Source organism: Prosopis cineraria, unplaced genomic scaffold (genome assembly GCF_029017545.1).
Source record: "Prosopis cineraria cultivar Desert tree isolate PC_DT_omini unplaced genomic scaffold, ASM2901754v1 PC4, whole genome shotgun sequence".
In the NCBI taxonomy this organism is placed as follows: Eukaryota; Viridiplantae; Streptophyta; class Magnoliopsida; order Fabales; family Fabaceae; genus Prosopis; species Prosopis cineraria.
This window is the reverse complement of record NW_026555335.1, coordinates 37,938,581-37,952,280: the sequence shown is the minus strand read 5'-3', so window position 1 is coordinate 37,952,280 and position 13,700 is coordinate 37,938,581. Positions and strand designations below refer to the sequence as shown.

The window sequence follows — 13,700 nt, the reverse complement described above, 5'->3', positions numbered from 1 at the left end:
TAAAAAAGCTCAACTGACAAGCTTCAATAATTTATGATAGTATGTCGCCGCAAATATTTCCTCAAATTTGTACACATACAACATAACCAGAGGCATATAAAATAGAATAATTCAACAAGCAAAACGGGAAATCTCGGATGTTGTGACAAGGATGATTTTCAATCAGAGCAAGGCTGGGTCTTCCAACGGTACAGCAGCTTCTTCTTCTTGGAGCTTGGGTTATCAATGGTGACAACAACCTTGCCAGGTTCACCCGTTTTGAAACTGCCACAGACCACTGCTTCGTCTGATGAACCAATCTTTCTACTCTTTTGGATTATCACTGTATAGCTTCCTTCACTGATTGGCACAAACTCTGCACTGTAACTTGCTTCCCACCCTATTACTCTCACCTCCCAACAGACATGGCATTTCTGCAAATTCCCAATCAAAAACAAAAACAATAATGATAATAATGAAACTTCAATCAACAAGAAGAGAGAAAAAGAAAATGAGCTACAAGGACAAAAGGCTAATTAAATATTTAGCATAAGTCCCAAATATAAAAATAAAACCTGCAAGGGACCATGGCCCTTTAGAGACATTATATTTTTTAGTAAAAAATATCAAAATATTCTTTCTTTTTCTACACTCGTATTTAGTATTAAAGATTCATCAATGGCTTTTACAAATCAATGTAAAAAAAAGTAAAGTAAGTTATTTTTGGTACTTTCTTTAAAAATATATTGTCTCTCCATCCAAGATTCCTTACAAGGTTTATTTCAAAATTTGGGACTTTATCAACTTGTGTCGTTTTGGGTTAAGCATCAAAGTGGTCCCCATACATTTCGATGAACAGCTGTACGTATAGGAAACAAAAACAAAACCCAAGGAAAGGTTGCTCGTTAGAGCAGGGGAATCCTAGGAAAGCTTCCTTATTATAATGAAAACGATCAATGTGGGGTAAATAAAAAAATTAAAAACCCACCCACCTCACTAACGGGAAATTCCACAGTATGTTTTGACGCTTGCCGTACTATAACTTCTGTAACAGCATCGGTATTTCCGACTTCTGCATCTTTGCTTAATCCTCCATACTTGACCGGAAGTTGCTCTGCTGCTATGTATCTGAAATCCACTTATCCACATGCCAAAATTGAAATCTTCAAACTGAAACTGAAAAGGAAGATTAAAAAACAATTGAATTCTCTGATCTTTACCTTAAAAGAATGTCTGCAGATTTGGAAGGCCCGGCAAACACAAACTTGCTCCTTGTTCTGTGTGTCAGAAAAGGGCTTATCATCCTGTTCACTGCCATGTACCACCAAGGCACATTGATGAACACCTACACACAAAAAGAAAAAAAAAAAAAAAGTATACATTAGAACAACATCTAGATGTTATGTCAAATGCTGTGTAAACTTCAAAGTGGTACGTACCTGTTTGGCTACAAATTCTGGGTAGTTGTCTTGCAGCAATTGAAGGGCCTGTTTGGTTGCATGTCTAAGCTCCCACTTGCTAGGTCCAGGAGAATCTCTGAGATCATTGACCTGAACAATGGTGGATATTCCACCTGGGGAGAAATCCAATTTCCTGATGCTCTTTTCCAGGAATTGAATTCTCCATCTAAGGAAATTCTCTCTCTTTTCCTCGTCCGAGAATGTCTTCTTGTAGAGCTCCTTGTTCTGTAATTCGCCATAGATGTTATAACATACTGGGTGTCCTGCCTTGTCGAAGCCATGCATGTAGACCACCTTCTCTAAATGATCTCCCAAGTTCTTTTCACTCATCAATTCCTCGATTCCGAACTGTTTTCTCCATTGAATTGTGTTCTTGATCATGGCGAACGATTCCTTCACTTTGAAGTCTCTGGCTCGCAGAAATTTCAGCAGAATCACATCGCTCCTCTCATCTGCAAGCAATGGTATCCCCCAGATGGATACCGCTTCGTTTTCAGCTTCTTTTGTTCCTGCTTCTGCTGGGGAAACAGAGGAAGTGACGGCGACATCACTCTCGTTTACAGCTTCCTTGGGTTTTGCTTCATCGTCTTGGGCAGGTTGTTCTGTCTTTTCTGTTTCTTCCTCTGCTTTTGTGGGTTCCGCAGGAGACACGTGATGAGAAGCCGATTCCTCAGCTGATGATTCTTTTTTCTCGTCGTTGGTCGGTTTTTGTTGTTTGGACGGAGGTGGGTTGGGAGAAGCAAAGAAGAGATGGTTGTCGAGTGCGTGTTGGACGAGGAGCTTAAGATCTTGGAGAGCCTTCTTCTCATGATCAGGAAGATCAGAAACTATGGTACTCTCCTTATCAACTTCATTCTCTGGCAGATTCTTTGAGCGTGCTTGAGTTTTCATAGACTCTGAAACATCATCAGCAAGCACCGCTTGTTCCAGTGTAGTCTTAGAAGCATCCTCGGCCATGGTTGTTTCTGGGCAACTATGAACTTTTATCAGAAGGAGAGAGGAACAAGAAATGGAAGTGATGGGATTGAGGGAAAATGATGGTAGTTTATATATATAGATAGATAGAGAGAGAGAGAGAGAGAGAGAGATGAATCATGAGGGAAACTGTGCGGTAAAGTGGAGTAATCATGGAAGCAAAGTTGGATTTAAATGTGTGGACGAAGAATCCTAAGAAAAACAACTCAGGTTTGATCATCTTTTTGGTGTTTCTTTCGACTCCAAAGTCGAAAGTCACAGCGCTGTCTGTTGTAACAGACAAAAGATTACATAACGTAGGACCCCATCAACATCATCGCCATTGTTTCTGATTCAAGTGCCTTCTGAACGGTTCGATTTAAGCATGTCAGGTCATGGCGTGCGTAGAATCAAGCACTCTCTGTTTAATGCTTTAATCACACTATTTTCGTTTTCCTTTCCAACGTTACAAAAATTCACATTTTTTCAGGCTTGGACGATCGAAAGCGTTATATAGGAGACCGTTGATACAACCTTGGATGCTTTTCGTTATTTATTTTTGTTATGATTTTTTTATTAAATTATATAAAAAAAAAAAAACTTAAACATGGTGACGTTTTAACGGGTCTCCCATGACCAGGTCACAAAAGTGCATTGCGGCTCTCGTACCATTTCATGGGCTCACGACATTCCCATTAGTTGCATTTCGATGTGATGGTCCGAGAGAGAGATCCGGGCCCACAGCGGATTTTGCAAGCCCAATGAGGCCCAACTCTATGATAATAACTTTTTGATCGTTTCGTTATGCATATTTTAAGGGAATATTATGTGGGAGGTTGTTATCGAATTTGTATTCTCTCCATACCATCTCCCAACATATCTCTCAATACTTAATCATATTCATTCATTTAATTATTTATTCAATTTAATAATGTTGGATTTCAAATAACGGCATTAAAATAAATATAATATTCATTTAATGATTATCATAAATAAGTATCATAAACTTATTTTCAAAAGTATTTAAGAGATAATAGTGAGTAATTTATTTATTTTATTTTCATAATTAACAATCTAACATTATAAAATTAAATGAATGGATGGGATTGAGAATTGAGAATTGAGAAATGTATTGAGGGAGGGTACGGAGAGAATTCAAATCCAATTGTTAACTAAAATAAGTGCAATGAAAATGAATCATATTATTGAATAACATAAATCTTACCTGTGCAAATTCAAAATTTCTTATGTAATTAACGTATGATTTGTTTTTTAATTAGTTTCATATTGCCAATAATATTAAAATAGTTGAGAGAAAAATCAGACGTTGGGTAATGGTATTTTTTTTAAGAAAGCATTTAAGATAAAATTTGTCACATGATCAATGATCACTTGCATGTTCTAATCTTTAAACCTCGAGCTACCGCAGCAACTCACCTAAACTTATGCTTTGTTTAGATGGAAAGGAAAATAGAAGGGAAAGCTTCACTTCAATTATGTGGGAAAAATATCTTTTATATTTCCACCTAAAGAAAAATAATGAGAATAGATAATTATTATTGACTAATTACTTGATGTATTGTATATGTTTCATATTGAAATTTTCCTATAATAATAATAGTAATAATAATAGAGTTAAAAGAAAAAATACCTTAAAATTTTTTTAAAAGGAATACTTGATATTTTACTTTTTTTTATTGAAATAACGTCATCTCATAACTTTTTAAAAAGAGTATAATTTTACCCAATATTAAATATGAAAACGTTGACAGTTAAATTTTATAGTTGTGACAAAGATTGTGCGCGTGTCATATGCTGACTGATTTCCATCAGCCTTCCTATTTCCTTGCTTCCTTCCATATTCTTCTTCTTCTTCTTCTGTGATGCCTCCGATGAGCGTTGACCCATGGAGGAGATAGCCTTGGTGGTGCTGGAGACCCACAACCTTTCTCTTCTGGTCATAACTTCCAGGCCCTGGTTTCTGGGTATTATCTCATGCATCCTCCTCATCTTCCTCAACACATTCTTCACCTTTTACCAAAACATCCCAATTTAAATTTTATTAATCAATTTAGGTTAGCAGAAATTTTAAAAAATATTTAGAAGTAAATAAATTAAATAAAAAATAATTATTAAATTTAATTTATGATATAATTTTAAATTAAAATTTTTAAAAAATTGGTATTATTATTATAAGAAAAGGAATATAATTCAAAAGGAAAAGAAAAAGAAAGAGAAATTGATAAATGAAATATATATATATAAAAAGACGGAAGCCACAGATTTTATTTCGGGAAAAAGAGGGGTTCATGTTATTAATATATATAAAGATACATAAAGATGAAGCGGGAAAAGGCACGGGACCCGTACCATCAATGTATAATACGTAACAGTTCCAAAACATAATGCTCATGAAGTAAAATGGGGGTATTTATGGTATTTTTTAGAGAGCTGAAATTTGTCTTCCTCCACAGCTTGCAGAAAAGCAAAGGAAATAATGGGCATTTTTGGTGTTTTACTTGCTATGGGTGAAGTCACCTCAATATGTAAGATAAAGTAAGGATGCAAAGTTCTTATACCATTACACACTGTAAAGTAAATCTCCTATGTTTGGGAGTATTTGACGCTACCCACTGTCTGAATAGTGCAGCTCACTCTGACGTCTCCATTTGCTATTCTTCCTCTCTCTTGGCAAGATTCTCCTTAATTTACTCACCTTCCACCAACCCTTCGGTGTCCTTTTCTTTCAATCCGTCGAAAATGTCACTCTAAAATAGTTTTGGGACGAGCCTCCTGTACGATTGAATTTGTCTTGAAGTTGTTTTTCTATCTGCCCGTCGCCTGTTCCATCTTCTTCTCAAACTCATCTTAGAGTTATATCCTGCATTTTGAAAACTGGGTGAAGTTAATTTTCATTTATACAATCATTTAAAATATTTTATTGTTCATAGTCACTTAATATAATCAGTTCATGTCCTCATTTACTGGTATGTGATGTATTTTCTCTTGATTTATTTGCATGTTTTTTTACTTAGTTATTATAACAATTTCTGTCCTTATTTGTTGGTCTTATAGTTCAACACAATCTAACCGTACCCTTTGATTAGGACATCTATCAACTTTTTTTTTTTGGTATTTAATACAAAGGCCATATTTTTTTTTTTTTGCATTTAATCTTTCTTTGTTTTCCCTTCGTTCAACCCAGAATGGATGCCTATAACATTAATGCATTAGACAAGAACCATTTTGTTCTACTCAATAATTTTGATCGAACCAAGATAACCTAGCGTATACTTGTCAAAGTAGATTAGATGTATGCTAGCGTTGGTCAAGAAGTCTATGAGCTCGATCTTGGTTATTCGAAGCGAGCACGATCTATCAACATAATGGCATTCGATTTATAGGTGACAATACTTATGACTCTTTTTTTTGAAACATATATTAACTCATACTCTATTGCAACCTGAACTTTGCCTTACAGCACTCTATCTTTCTTTTTATCACTTAAGGATACTCGAATGGAAATGTTAATAGTTGGGCTAGAGATGATGGATTGATTTAGGAACATTTTTCTTTTAGATAAAACATACACCATTACAAACCTGGCGGTATGTGAAGGAGGTCAACCTATTCATAAGAAATATCATATTGAGTTGCTGCCTTCATCAAAAATACATGAACATTCCACAAATTTTTTCGGCCACAACTTCAAGTTGTCTTTAATTCGAGACTTAAGGATGAATAAATTCCCCACTTGCCATCTAATTGGTATGCCATTTTTAAATTTTGTTTAATCATAGTCATACTTTAATGGTTATATTTTTTGCTGCTGCAAATGTGGCTGGGTTATGTGTTCATGTTGGAGATCTACAATGGGAGAACTTGGAAGACCATGGGGAGCTCCTGACAAAGCAACTATGGATAGTTGTGCAAGACATAAAGTAAGATATAACTTAATATTTTAGTTCTATACTTTATGTTTTCTTTTCAAACTTTATTCTCAAACCATGATTAAGTTAATGTTTAATGGTTTCTCCACATACTTGAAATAGTATGCCAAAGGTAAGTTACTTATTATAAGATTTTGCTGTCCTTATTTTTTGGTATATCATGATACAACATCTTTTTCAAAAATTGTTATTAAAAGTTATAAATTTTTTTCATTACTTAACCAAAATACTTGCTTATTTCTTTTAATTTCCAACACTAATTTATTTTTCTTTTTGTGCCTCACAAAGTTGAAACATGATGAATTGAAACATGATGAATTTTCTAGAGAGTTGAAATTTGTCTTCCTCCACAGCTTACAAAAAAGCAAGGGAGATAATGGACATTTTTGGTGTTTTACTTGCTATGGGTGAAGTCACCTCAATATGTACGATAAAGTTTTTTTATTAGTATATTTTTAATCTAGAGGCATATCTAATGTTTTTAGATGAGAGAGAGAGAGACTTGATTTTCATGTAGATTTGATGCACTCTCCTTCAATCTAAACTCTGAAGTATGCCTGCAATGTCATGCGTGTCCTTGCCAATCTGTTATAAGATACCACAGATCATGTCCACCTTGGATGCTTTCGTGTGAATAATCATTATTTTTAATGTATGGGATTCTTTGGTGTGAATAATAATTTTGTGTGTGGGTAACTGTATATACATCTCTTAAAATTAAATGCCTAATAAACATTTCCAACACAGAAAGAGTAAGGAAATTAGTGTTTTAAAAACCAGACCGAATCAACGGGTTCAATTAGCTAAGCTAGGAATTAAATCTTAGTCCGCTTTAGTTGACTCCTCAAAATCGAGCACAAGACCACTGGAAAAAATAAAATTAGTGATGAACAAATCCATCATTAATAAGCCAAATTCTTCACTAATTTTAAATTTAGAAATTGATTGTCCGTTACTAATTTCTGTCACAAGTATAGTGTCACTAATTTAGTGACCGAAATAAATTCATCACTAATTTAGTAATCAAAATGAATCCATCACTAATTTAGTGACAAAAAATATATCATTAATTAATAAACTTCTATCATTAATTTATTTTATAATTAAAAAAATTTTGTGAGTTTAATCGCTGCCATGTCACCTCACAAGTACACATCACTCATCACCTGCCACGTCATCACCACTTGAACACAATCTATTTTAATTTTCTTTAAATGTGACACTGCCTCATCTTAAACTTAAGACCTCTCTCTTTTCAGAGGTATCTTTTGTCAATGGAGTTGTGATGACCTTTCATTCTTAATATGCAAAATTTAATATATATTATTCAATTGAATACATATATTTAACTTAAATGTATTTTTATATATATGTAATATATATTATTTAAATATGTTGATAATATATATTATCACAGACACACATTAACAAATAAATATATAATTCAATATTTATTATTAGTTAATAAATATATCATTTAATACCAAATGATATATATTATGAAAATAAATATTTGTATATATCATTTTACATTATCTATATTATAATTAAAATATTTTCTTATGGTAAAAATTTTATTTTATATTTAAATTAACATAATAAAATAAAAAAATATTTTTATTTTTATTTCATTTTATGTTACATATTTTGCTTATAATAAGAGAAAAATTGTTTATGTAATTAATCAATTTGATAATTTTGAAATTTTTTTATGTGAACCTCTCTATGTATATTATAAATTATTTATTTTTATAAAATATTTAAGATTATTTTACTAATTTTTAATTAAATATATTATTCACTAATATAAAGATTTAGTGATGGATTTAAATTGGCCATTAAATTTATAAATTTGATCAAAATATAACGATATCATTTATCCATCACTAATCCATCACTAATTTACTGAAATTAGTGACAAATTTTAGTTCGATACAAAATTTCCATCACTAATACATATAAGTAGTGATGAATTAAAGATATGTCACTAAATGTCTGTAACATTTTAAAAATTATCTCCTTAATTAATTAAGCTAATAAAGAGTAAATATATAAATTTAAATATAAATGAGTTTGAGGATAGTTATGGATAGCTATTGGGTTTGGATTTAGCCTTTAGATTAAGTCCAAAAGTGAATTGGGTCACTTAAGCTCAAATTATAGAAAGAAAAATTAAATCTGTGCCTACTGAGCATTATGCTATAGTATAAAAATTTATGCTGCAGTATAATTTTCAAAATCATCTTTTTTTAAAAATGAAAAAATAATTTAAAAACAGAGGGAAACACAAAAAACAAAGAGGGGGATGAAGAGAGTAGTTGCTATGATAGAGCATGAATTTTTGGACATTTTGAAGGTGATTAGAGCTTAATTTCACCTAAAAATGCCTTTCTTATCTCTCTTTTTCTCTCTGCACATTTTAGAAGTGAGATTTGAGGTTAATGGATGATAATTTTCAAACTTAGGACTATGAGTCTAAACTCATCAATCTAAATAGACTAATGAAATTTGTTTAAGTTGTTGAAACTTAGCTTTGATAAGTTTGAGCATCTTTAATCTTGGGCTCATTATTATGGATGAAATTATGCTCTAAAGTGCCGTAAATGGTGGTACTTAAAGTAGATGGCTACCATTGATGTTGATTAAGGATTGTGTTAGTATTAGTTCAAGCTAATGGGAGCTAATAAACCTAATATGATAATTAAATTCAAGAATTGAGAGTTTGGGTTATTAAAGTGTTTAAATTTGAGAGTTGAAAGTAAGTAATTTATGATTGATAATGATTTTGAATTATTAGATGATATACTAGTGAGTGTTTAAGTTCTTGAGGGTTGAATGAAGTTAATAAGAGTTAATAAACTCATTTGGTGTGAGGTTGATCTTGTAGTTGAGAAATTTAGTTATTAAAGTATGAAATTAGATGTTGGAAGTAATGATTTTGATAATTATTAGTGATATGTGTTAATGTTAATTGTAGACTAACTTTGTGAAGAACCAATGAGCTTGATTTTAGCTTGGAAAGCAAGTTGTGATTGAGAGGTAACTTTTGACCTTTCAAAGTTTAAGATAATCAGGAAAAATTTAGCTTGTGCATTTACTTGATTAATTAATTATATATGAAAAAGACTTATTTGAAAATCTTGATATATTGTAAAATTATATTTGATGCAAGTTATGAAAATATAAATAAGTTTATATGATGTGATGAAATTGATGTGAATGACATTTATATGTATATATAATTATTGTTATGAGTAGATATTAAAGTGTATGAGAATCCATATGAAAAGGAGAGATTGTGAATTGATGTACATGTTGAGTATGTTATGATGAAAATGATAATTGTGATTTACATGCTATTGACGAATGTGAACATACATGTTACTTGTTGAGTAATTATGCATAATCATATGAGACAAGAGTTAACCTATAGGGAGGGGAGTAGATGTTATAAATTCACATAGTATTAGCAACTTTTGTTAGAATTGAAAGTTAGCTGCCTATTAGAATCGGAAGGTAGCTTTTGTCCTATGATTGTTAAGGGATTGTCCCATTTATTCTTCGAGAAACTTAAATCTAAGTAGTCTCTATTTGTTTATAAGAAAGCTAGATTAAGGACACGACACCTTATAGTTATTAGTATTGGAGAAAACTGTGTTGCACAAGCGAGTGTAGTAGCCTTAGTTAAGTAGCTCCTCATGAGTGAAAGGTTTGAAAAGTTCGAGTTTATAGACATAGCCTATTAAATAGCCACCAGTTTTATATTAAAGGTATTAAGAGAGTATAAAGTTAGCATTAATCATGTATATCATATTCCAACCACATGGTTGTTGTTATTATAGTCTGGCATAATTTGATAAGGGCACATGGTTGTTAGTATTATGACCCTATATGTATTTTGCTGCATATTATTATATGACCATAAGGTTGTTATTCTTGTGGTATTGCATGTCTTACGAAGGGCACATGTTATTGTTGTTGTGACCTTTGTATGCTAAGCAATCTAATGTTATATGATTGTTAGTTTTGTAACTATATGAATTGGGTGGTTTAATATGTGAATATGTTTTGTTTGAGTATGCCACTTGCATCATTATAATTAATTAATATGCATTTGTATAAGCTGGATTAATCTTAGTTACAAGTGATTGTACTTACCCCTCATTTAATATTTTACAGGCATTAGCTTTAGTCAGAACAAGAGAAAGACTTATGAGGTTCAGGAATCAAATTTTCTACTGTAATGCTTCAATTACTTTTAATTAATGTGTAATTATCATGATATTGCTAATTAGGATGTTTATATTTTGTTATACTTACACCATTAAACATTGAGTATTAAATATGTATTTTGGGCCCTAGTGTATGTGGTATCTTTTTAGTTGAGATGTTTGTACAAGAGCAAAATACTTGTACAAGTAAAGAGTGAGTATATTTGTGAATGATGGTGATTTAGATATGGAATTAAATAATTTGGCTTCCCCTTATGTTTTTGTGATTAAGGGGCTGAGTAGTGAAAATGTGATATGTATATTGTTTGATTGTTGTGGTATATTGAACGAGTTTGTTATAGTCCATTGAGTGTGGTCTAAGGGTTGGTGTGGGTTTTTAACACTTGGATTGAGTTTTGGACATCCTAATTATGTTTTAAAAGCATAAGTGAGTGAGTTTGTATTTTGGTGTCAAACTTTTGATTGAGAAATGATTTGAATGTAAAAGCAATGCCATTAGCTAGAGTTTAGAGAAATCTTTCTGTATATACTTAAATCACCTTAATCAGACATCAAATGGAGAATTGAGGCGTGTTGAAAGTTCAACTAGAAAATCTGCCACGACAACTTGTAGGTTTTGCAGTTTATGCTACAGTATAAAATTTTATGTTGTAGCATAATTGTGCTAAAATCAATTTTTGTTATATTGATTCTAATTTGATGTTATCTTGTCTTATATGATATCCATGCTTTTATATACACGTTTTGCTTTGATTTTGATTTTTTAATGATTTTATAGCATTTTAAATTTTAAAAATTTAAAATCTCATTTATGTAAATTTAACAAACTTGGTAATCCATTTAGGTTACTTTTGTGATTATTTTAAATTTTAAAGTTAATTGTAGATTAGTTAGAGCAACCTTACAATGTCTGTTACTAATTTTAATTTTTCTAATGGTGAAGGAAAGTGGGCAACGACAAAAAAAAAAAAATCGATCAAAACTGGAAAACTGGTTGAAAATCAAACCAATTTCCTTAAAAAAAAATAGACTAAATTAATTAAAAATTTAAAAGAAATAATTTAAAAATTAATATTAAAATTTAAAATTAATTAAAACAAAAGAACAGCCAAGCATAATTAATAAGGTTAAAGGGTAAATTTATTTTAAAATTTTTTTACCAAGTGTGCATGACATTCTAAACTTTTTATTAGACAATATTACCTTTTAACTTAAAAAAAAAAGAGCGTAATGTTGCCCAAATCTAACCCTATAAAAACGTTGACCGTTAAAATCACGTTTTTTGACTGATAAATTTACAAGTGGCAAGTGAAGGAAGTGACTGGACTCCACATGTCATCTTTCCCATACACACGACCTTTTCTCTTGTTTTCATCTTTTCCTCGTCCTTCTTCATCCAGACTCTCCATCACCATGGCCGTGCTCGTCCTTAGATCTCCGATGGAGGAGGATTTTGACTCTTGCCCTTACTTCTTTTGCTCTGACTCCTCCCCCTCCTTCCCCCACTCTCCTTACTCTCACCAGCATCGACCCATAATGGAGTCCCCCGTCCTTCTGCTTTGACGCTGCGCTGTCGGTGCCAAGTGTGGACGTGGTGGTGTTTCTCCTGAAGGTAAGATCCGTACTTCTTGGTTGGCGTTGCTCCTCTGTCGACAACTCTACCTTCACTCTGCCCGGTGGCCACCTGGAGTTTGGTCACTCTCATTCCCCTTTTCTCTTATTCTCGACGATCGTACCCATTTGTTTCGTGGGAAATTTGAATGTTCTTTCTTCGGTTTTAGGAAAGAGCTTCGAGGAATGTGTAATTAGAGAAGTGAAAGAGGAGACGAGGCTGGAGATCGCGAAAACGGAGCTGTCGAAATTTGTCAGCAAAGGTTTCAAGCCATTCCCTCACTGATTAAATGTTATCATCATTGTTAATGATGATTAGTTTATCTCCGATTCTGGTTCACCACTACTGATGATTGTGAGGCTTATTATTTGGTCATCTAAATATTGTTTGAATTTAAAGGAACGAACGCTCTCTTCACTAATAAAAAATATACGATTAATTATAATAAAAATATCTTTGTACAATTTTGACCATTCATTCATTCATTTCTCCCCTTTGAGAATGACATGGAGTAGGTGAGTTGGATCTGCTTCCACTCACGCTTCCATTACAAGACACTGTAGAATTGGCAGATTTATTATTATCCGGCGGTGACCTAGGAGATCTCAGAGGGTGGTGTCTACGGTGCCTTGGTTGCACCTATTTCAGAATATTGGCCTTCAAGTCTTGGGTCTATGATTCTGCCGAGCTTCCTCGAGCCGCGAAGCATCGACCTTGCTTATTTTTAGAGTTGGAAAATAAGGGGATACTCTTAAACTCAGTTTCCTTAAAATATTTTATTTTTTAAAAACCTGACTTTTATATAAAAGGTTTAAGTTTAAATCCATAAGTTTTTATTATAATTTTTTTTATTTTTTAAAATTTTTAAAAATTAAAATTTTTAATTATAATATTTCATATATTTTTTAAAAAAATTTTTAATGTTTAAAAATTAAAAATAAATAATAAAATTTTTAATTTTAAAATATAAACATATATTTTAAAATTTAAATTTAATTTAAAAGAAGGATCTAAAAGGACTGTTCAAGCTCTTTTTTAAGGTCTATTAAAGTCGAGTTTGAAAGCCTAATTTTTTAAAAAAATATTATTTTTTTTAATTTAAACCTTTATAAAAATGAGTATAAATGGATGACCCTCCAAATGTAACTTTTATTTCTGGCTCTATTTATTTCTTGTGTCCACGGCCGACCCAGGTGGTTCTGCTGTGACTAGTCAGCGTTTCAACAGCTATTGCAGCCGCCGCGGGACGATGCTGTTTTGCAAGTGAAAGATGGGTGGTTTCTCTACAGCAGCTGCAAGTTGGGAAAAAAATAAAAAATCAACGTGGATCCCACGTTGCGTCCCACTCAACAAATATATCTCGCTACATGTGATTTTCTTGGTCAACACAGGAAATTTAGCAGTAGACGTGCATAGGAGTCAACGGTAGGATAAAATTACTCTTCTTTTTTAAAAAAAAATTGAAGAACAATATTCTTTAACAAAAAATTTAAGATATCAAGAGTGTCAGGTA

At 32.1% G+C, this 13,700-nt stretch overlaps 2 protein-coding genes across 2 annotated transcripts; one reads left to right on the top strand and one right to left on the bottom strand.

The window, feature by feature from the left end:
* On the bottom strand, positions 1-2,520 carry LOC129309444 (patellin-3-like). Its single transcript, XM_054951026.1, has 4 exons — positions 1,419-2,520; positions 1,200-1,324; positions 972-1,107; positions 1-413 (listed from the first exon to the last, which is right to left on the bottom strand). Exons 1-4 carry the CDS (start codon positions 2,394-2,396, stop codon positions 159-161), a joined length of 1,494 nt encoding a protein of 497 aa, XP_054807001.1. The 5' UTR covers positions 2,397-2,520; the 3' UTR covers positions 1-158.
* Positions 2,521-6,203: 3,683 nt separating this feature from the next.
* Positions 6,204-12,472, top strand: LOC129309010 (uncharacterized). The gene is made up of 2 exons (XM_054950357.1): positions 6,204-6,334; positions 12,118-12,472. The coding sequence occupies exons 1-2, from the start codon at positions 6,204-6,206 to the stop codon at positions 12,470-12,472; spliced, it is 486 nt and encodes a 161-aa protein (XP_054806332.1).
* The last annotated feature ends 1,228 nt before the right edge of the window (positions 12,473-13,700 follow it).

Bases quoted from the DNA above. Each gene is read 5' to 3' on its own strand.
- LOC129309444 (XM_054951026.1), bottom strand. From the start codon at position 2,396: ATGGCCGAGGATGCTTCTAAGACTACACTGGAACAAGCGGTGCTTGCT. The intron at 1,325-1,418 runs GTACGTACCACT...TTTTGTGTGTAG, and splicing joins CAGAATTTGTAGCCAAACAG to GTGTTCATCAATGTGCCTTG. The intron at 1,108-1,199 runs GTAAAGATCAGA...AGTGGATTTCAG, and splicing joins TCTGCAGACATTCTTTTAAG to ATACATAGCAGCAGAGCAAC.
- LOC129309010 (XM_054950357.1), top strand. From the start codon at position 6,204: ATGGTTATATTTTTTGCTGCTGCAAATGTGGCTGGGTTATGTGTTCAT. The intron at 6,335-12,117 runs GTAAGATATAAC...CCCATAATGGAG, and splicing joins ATAGTTGTGCAAGACATAAA to TCCCCCGTCCTTCTGCTTTG.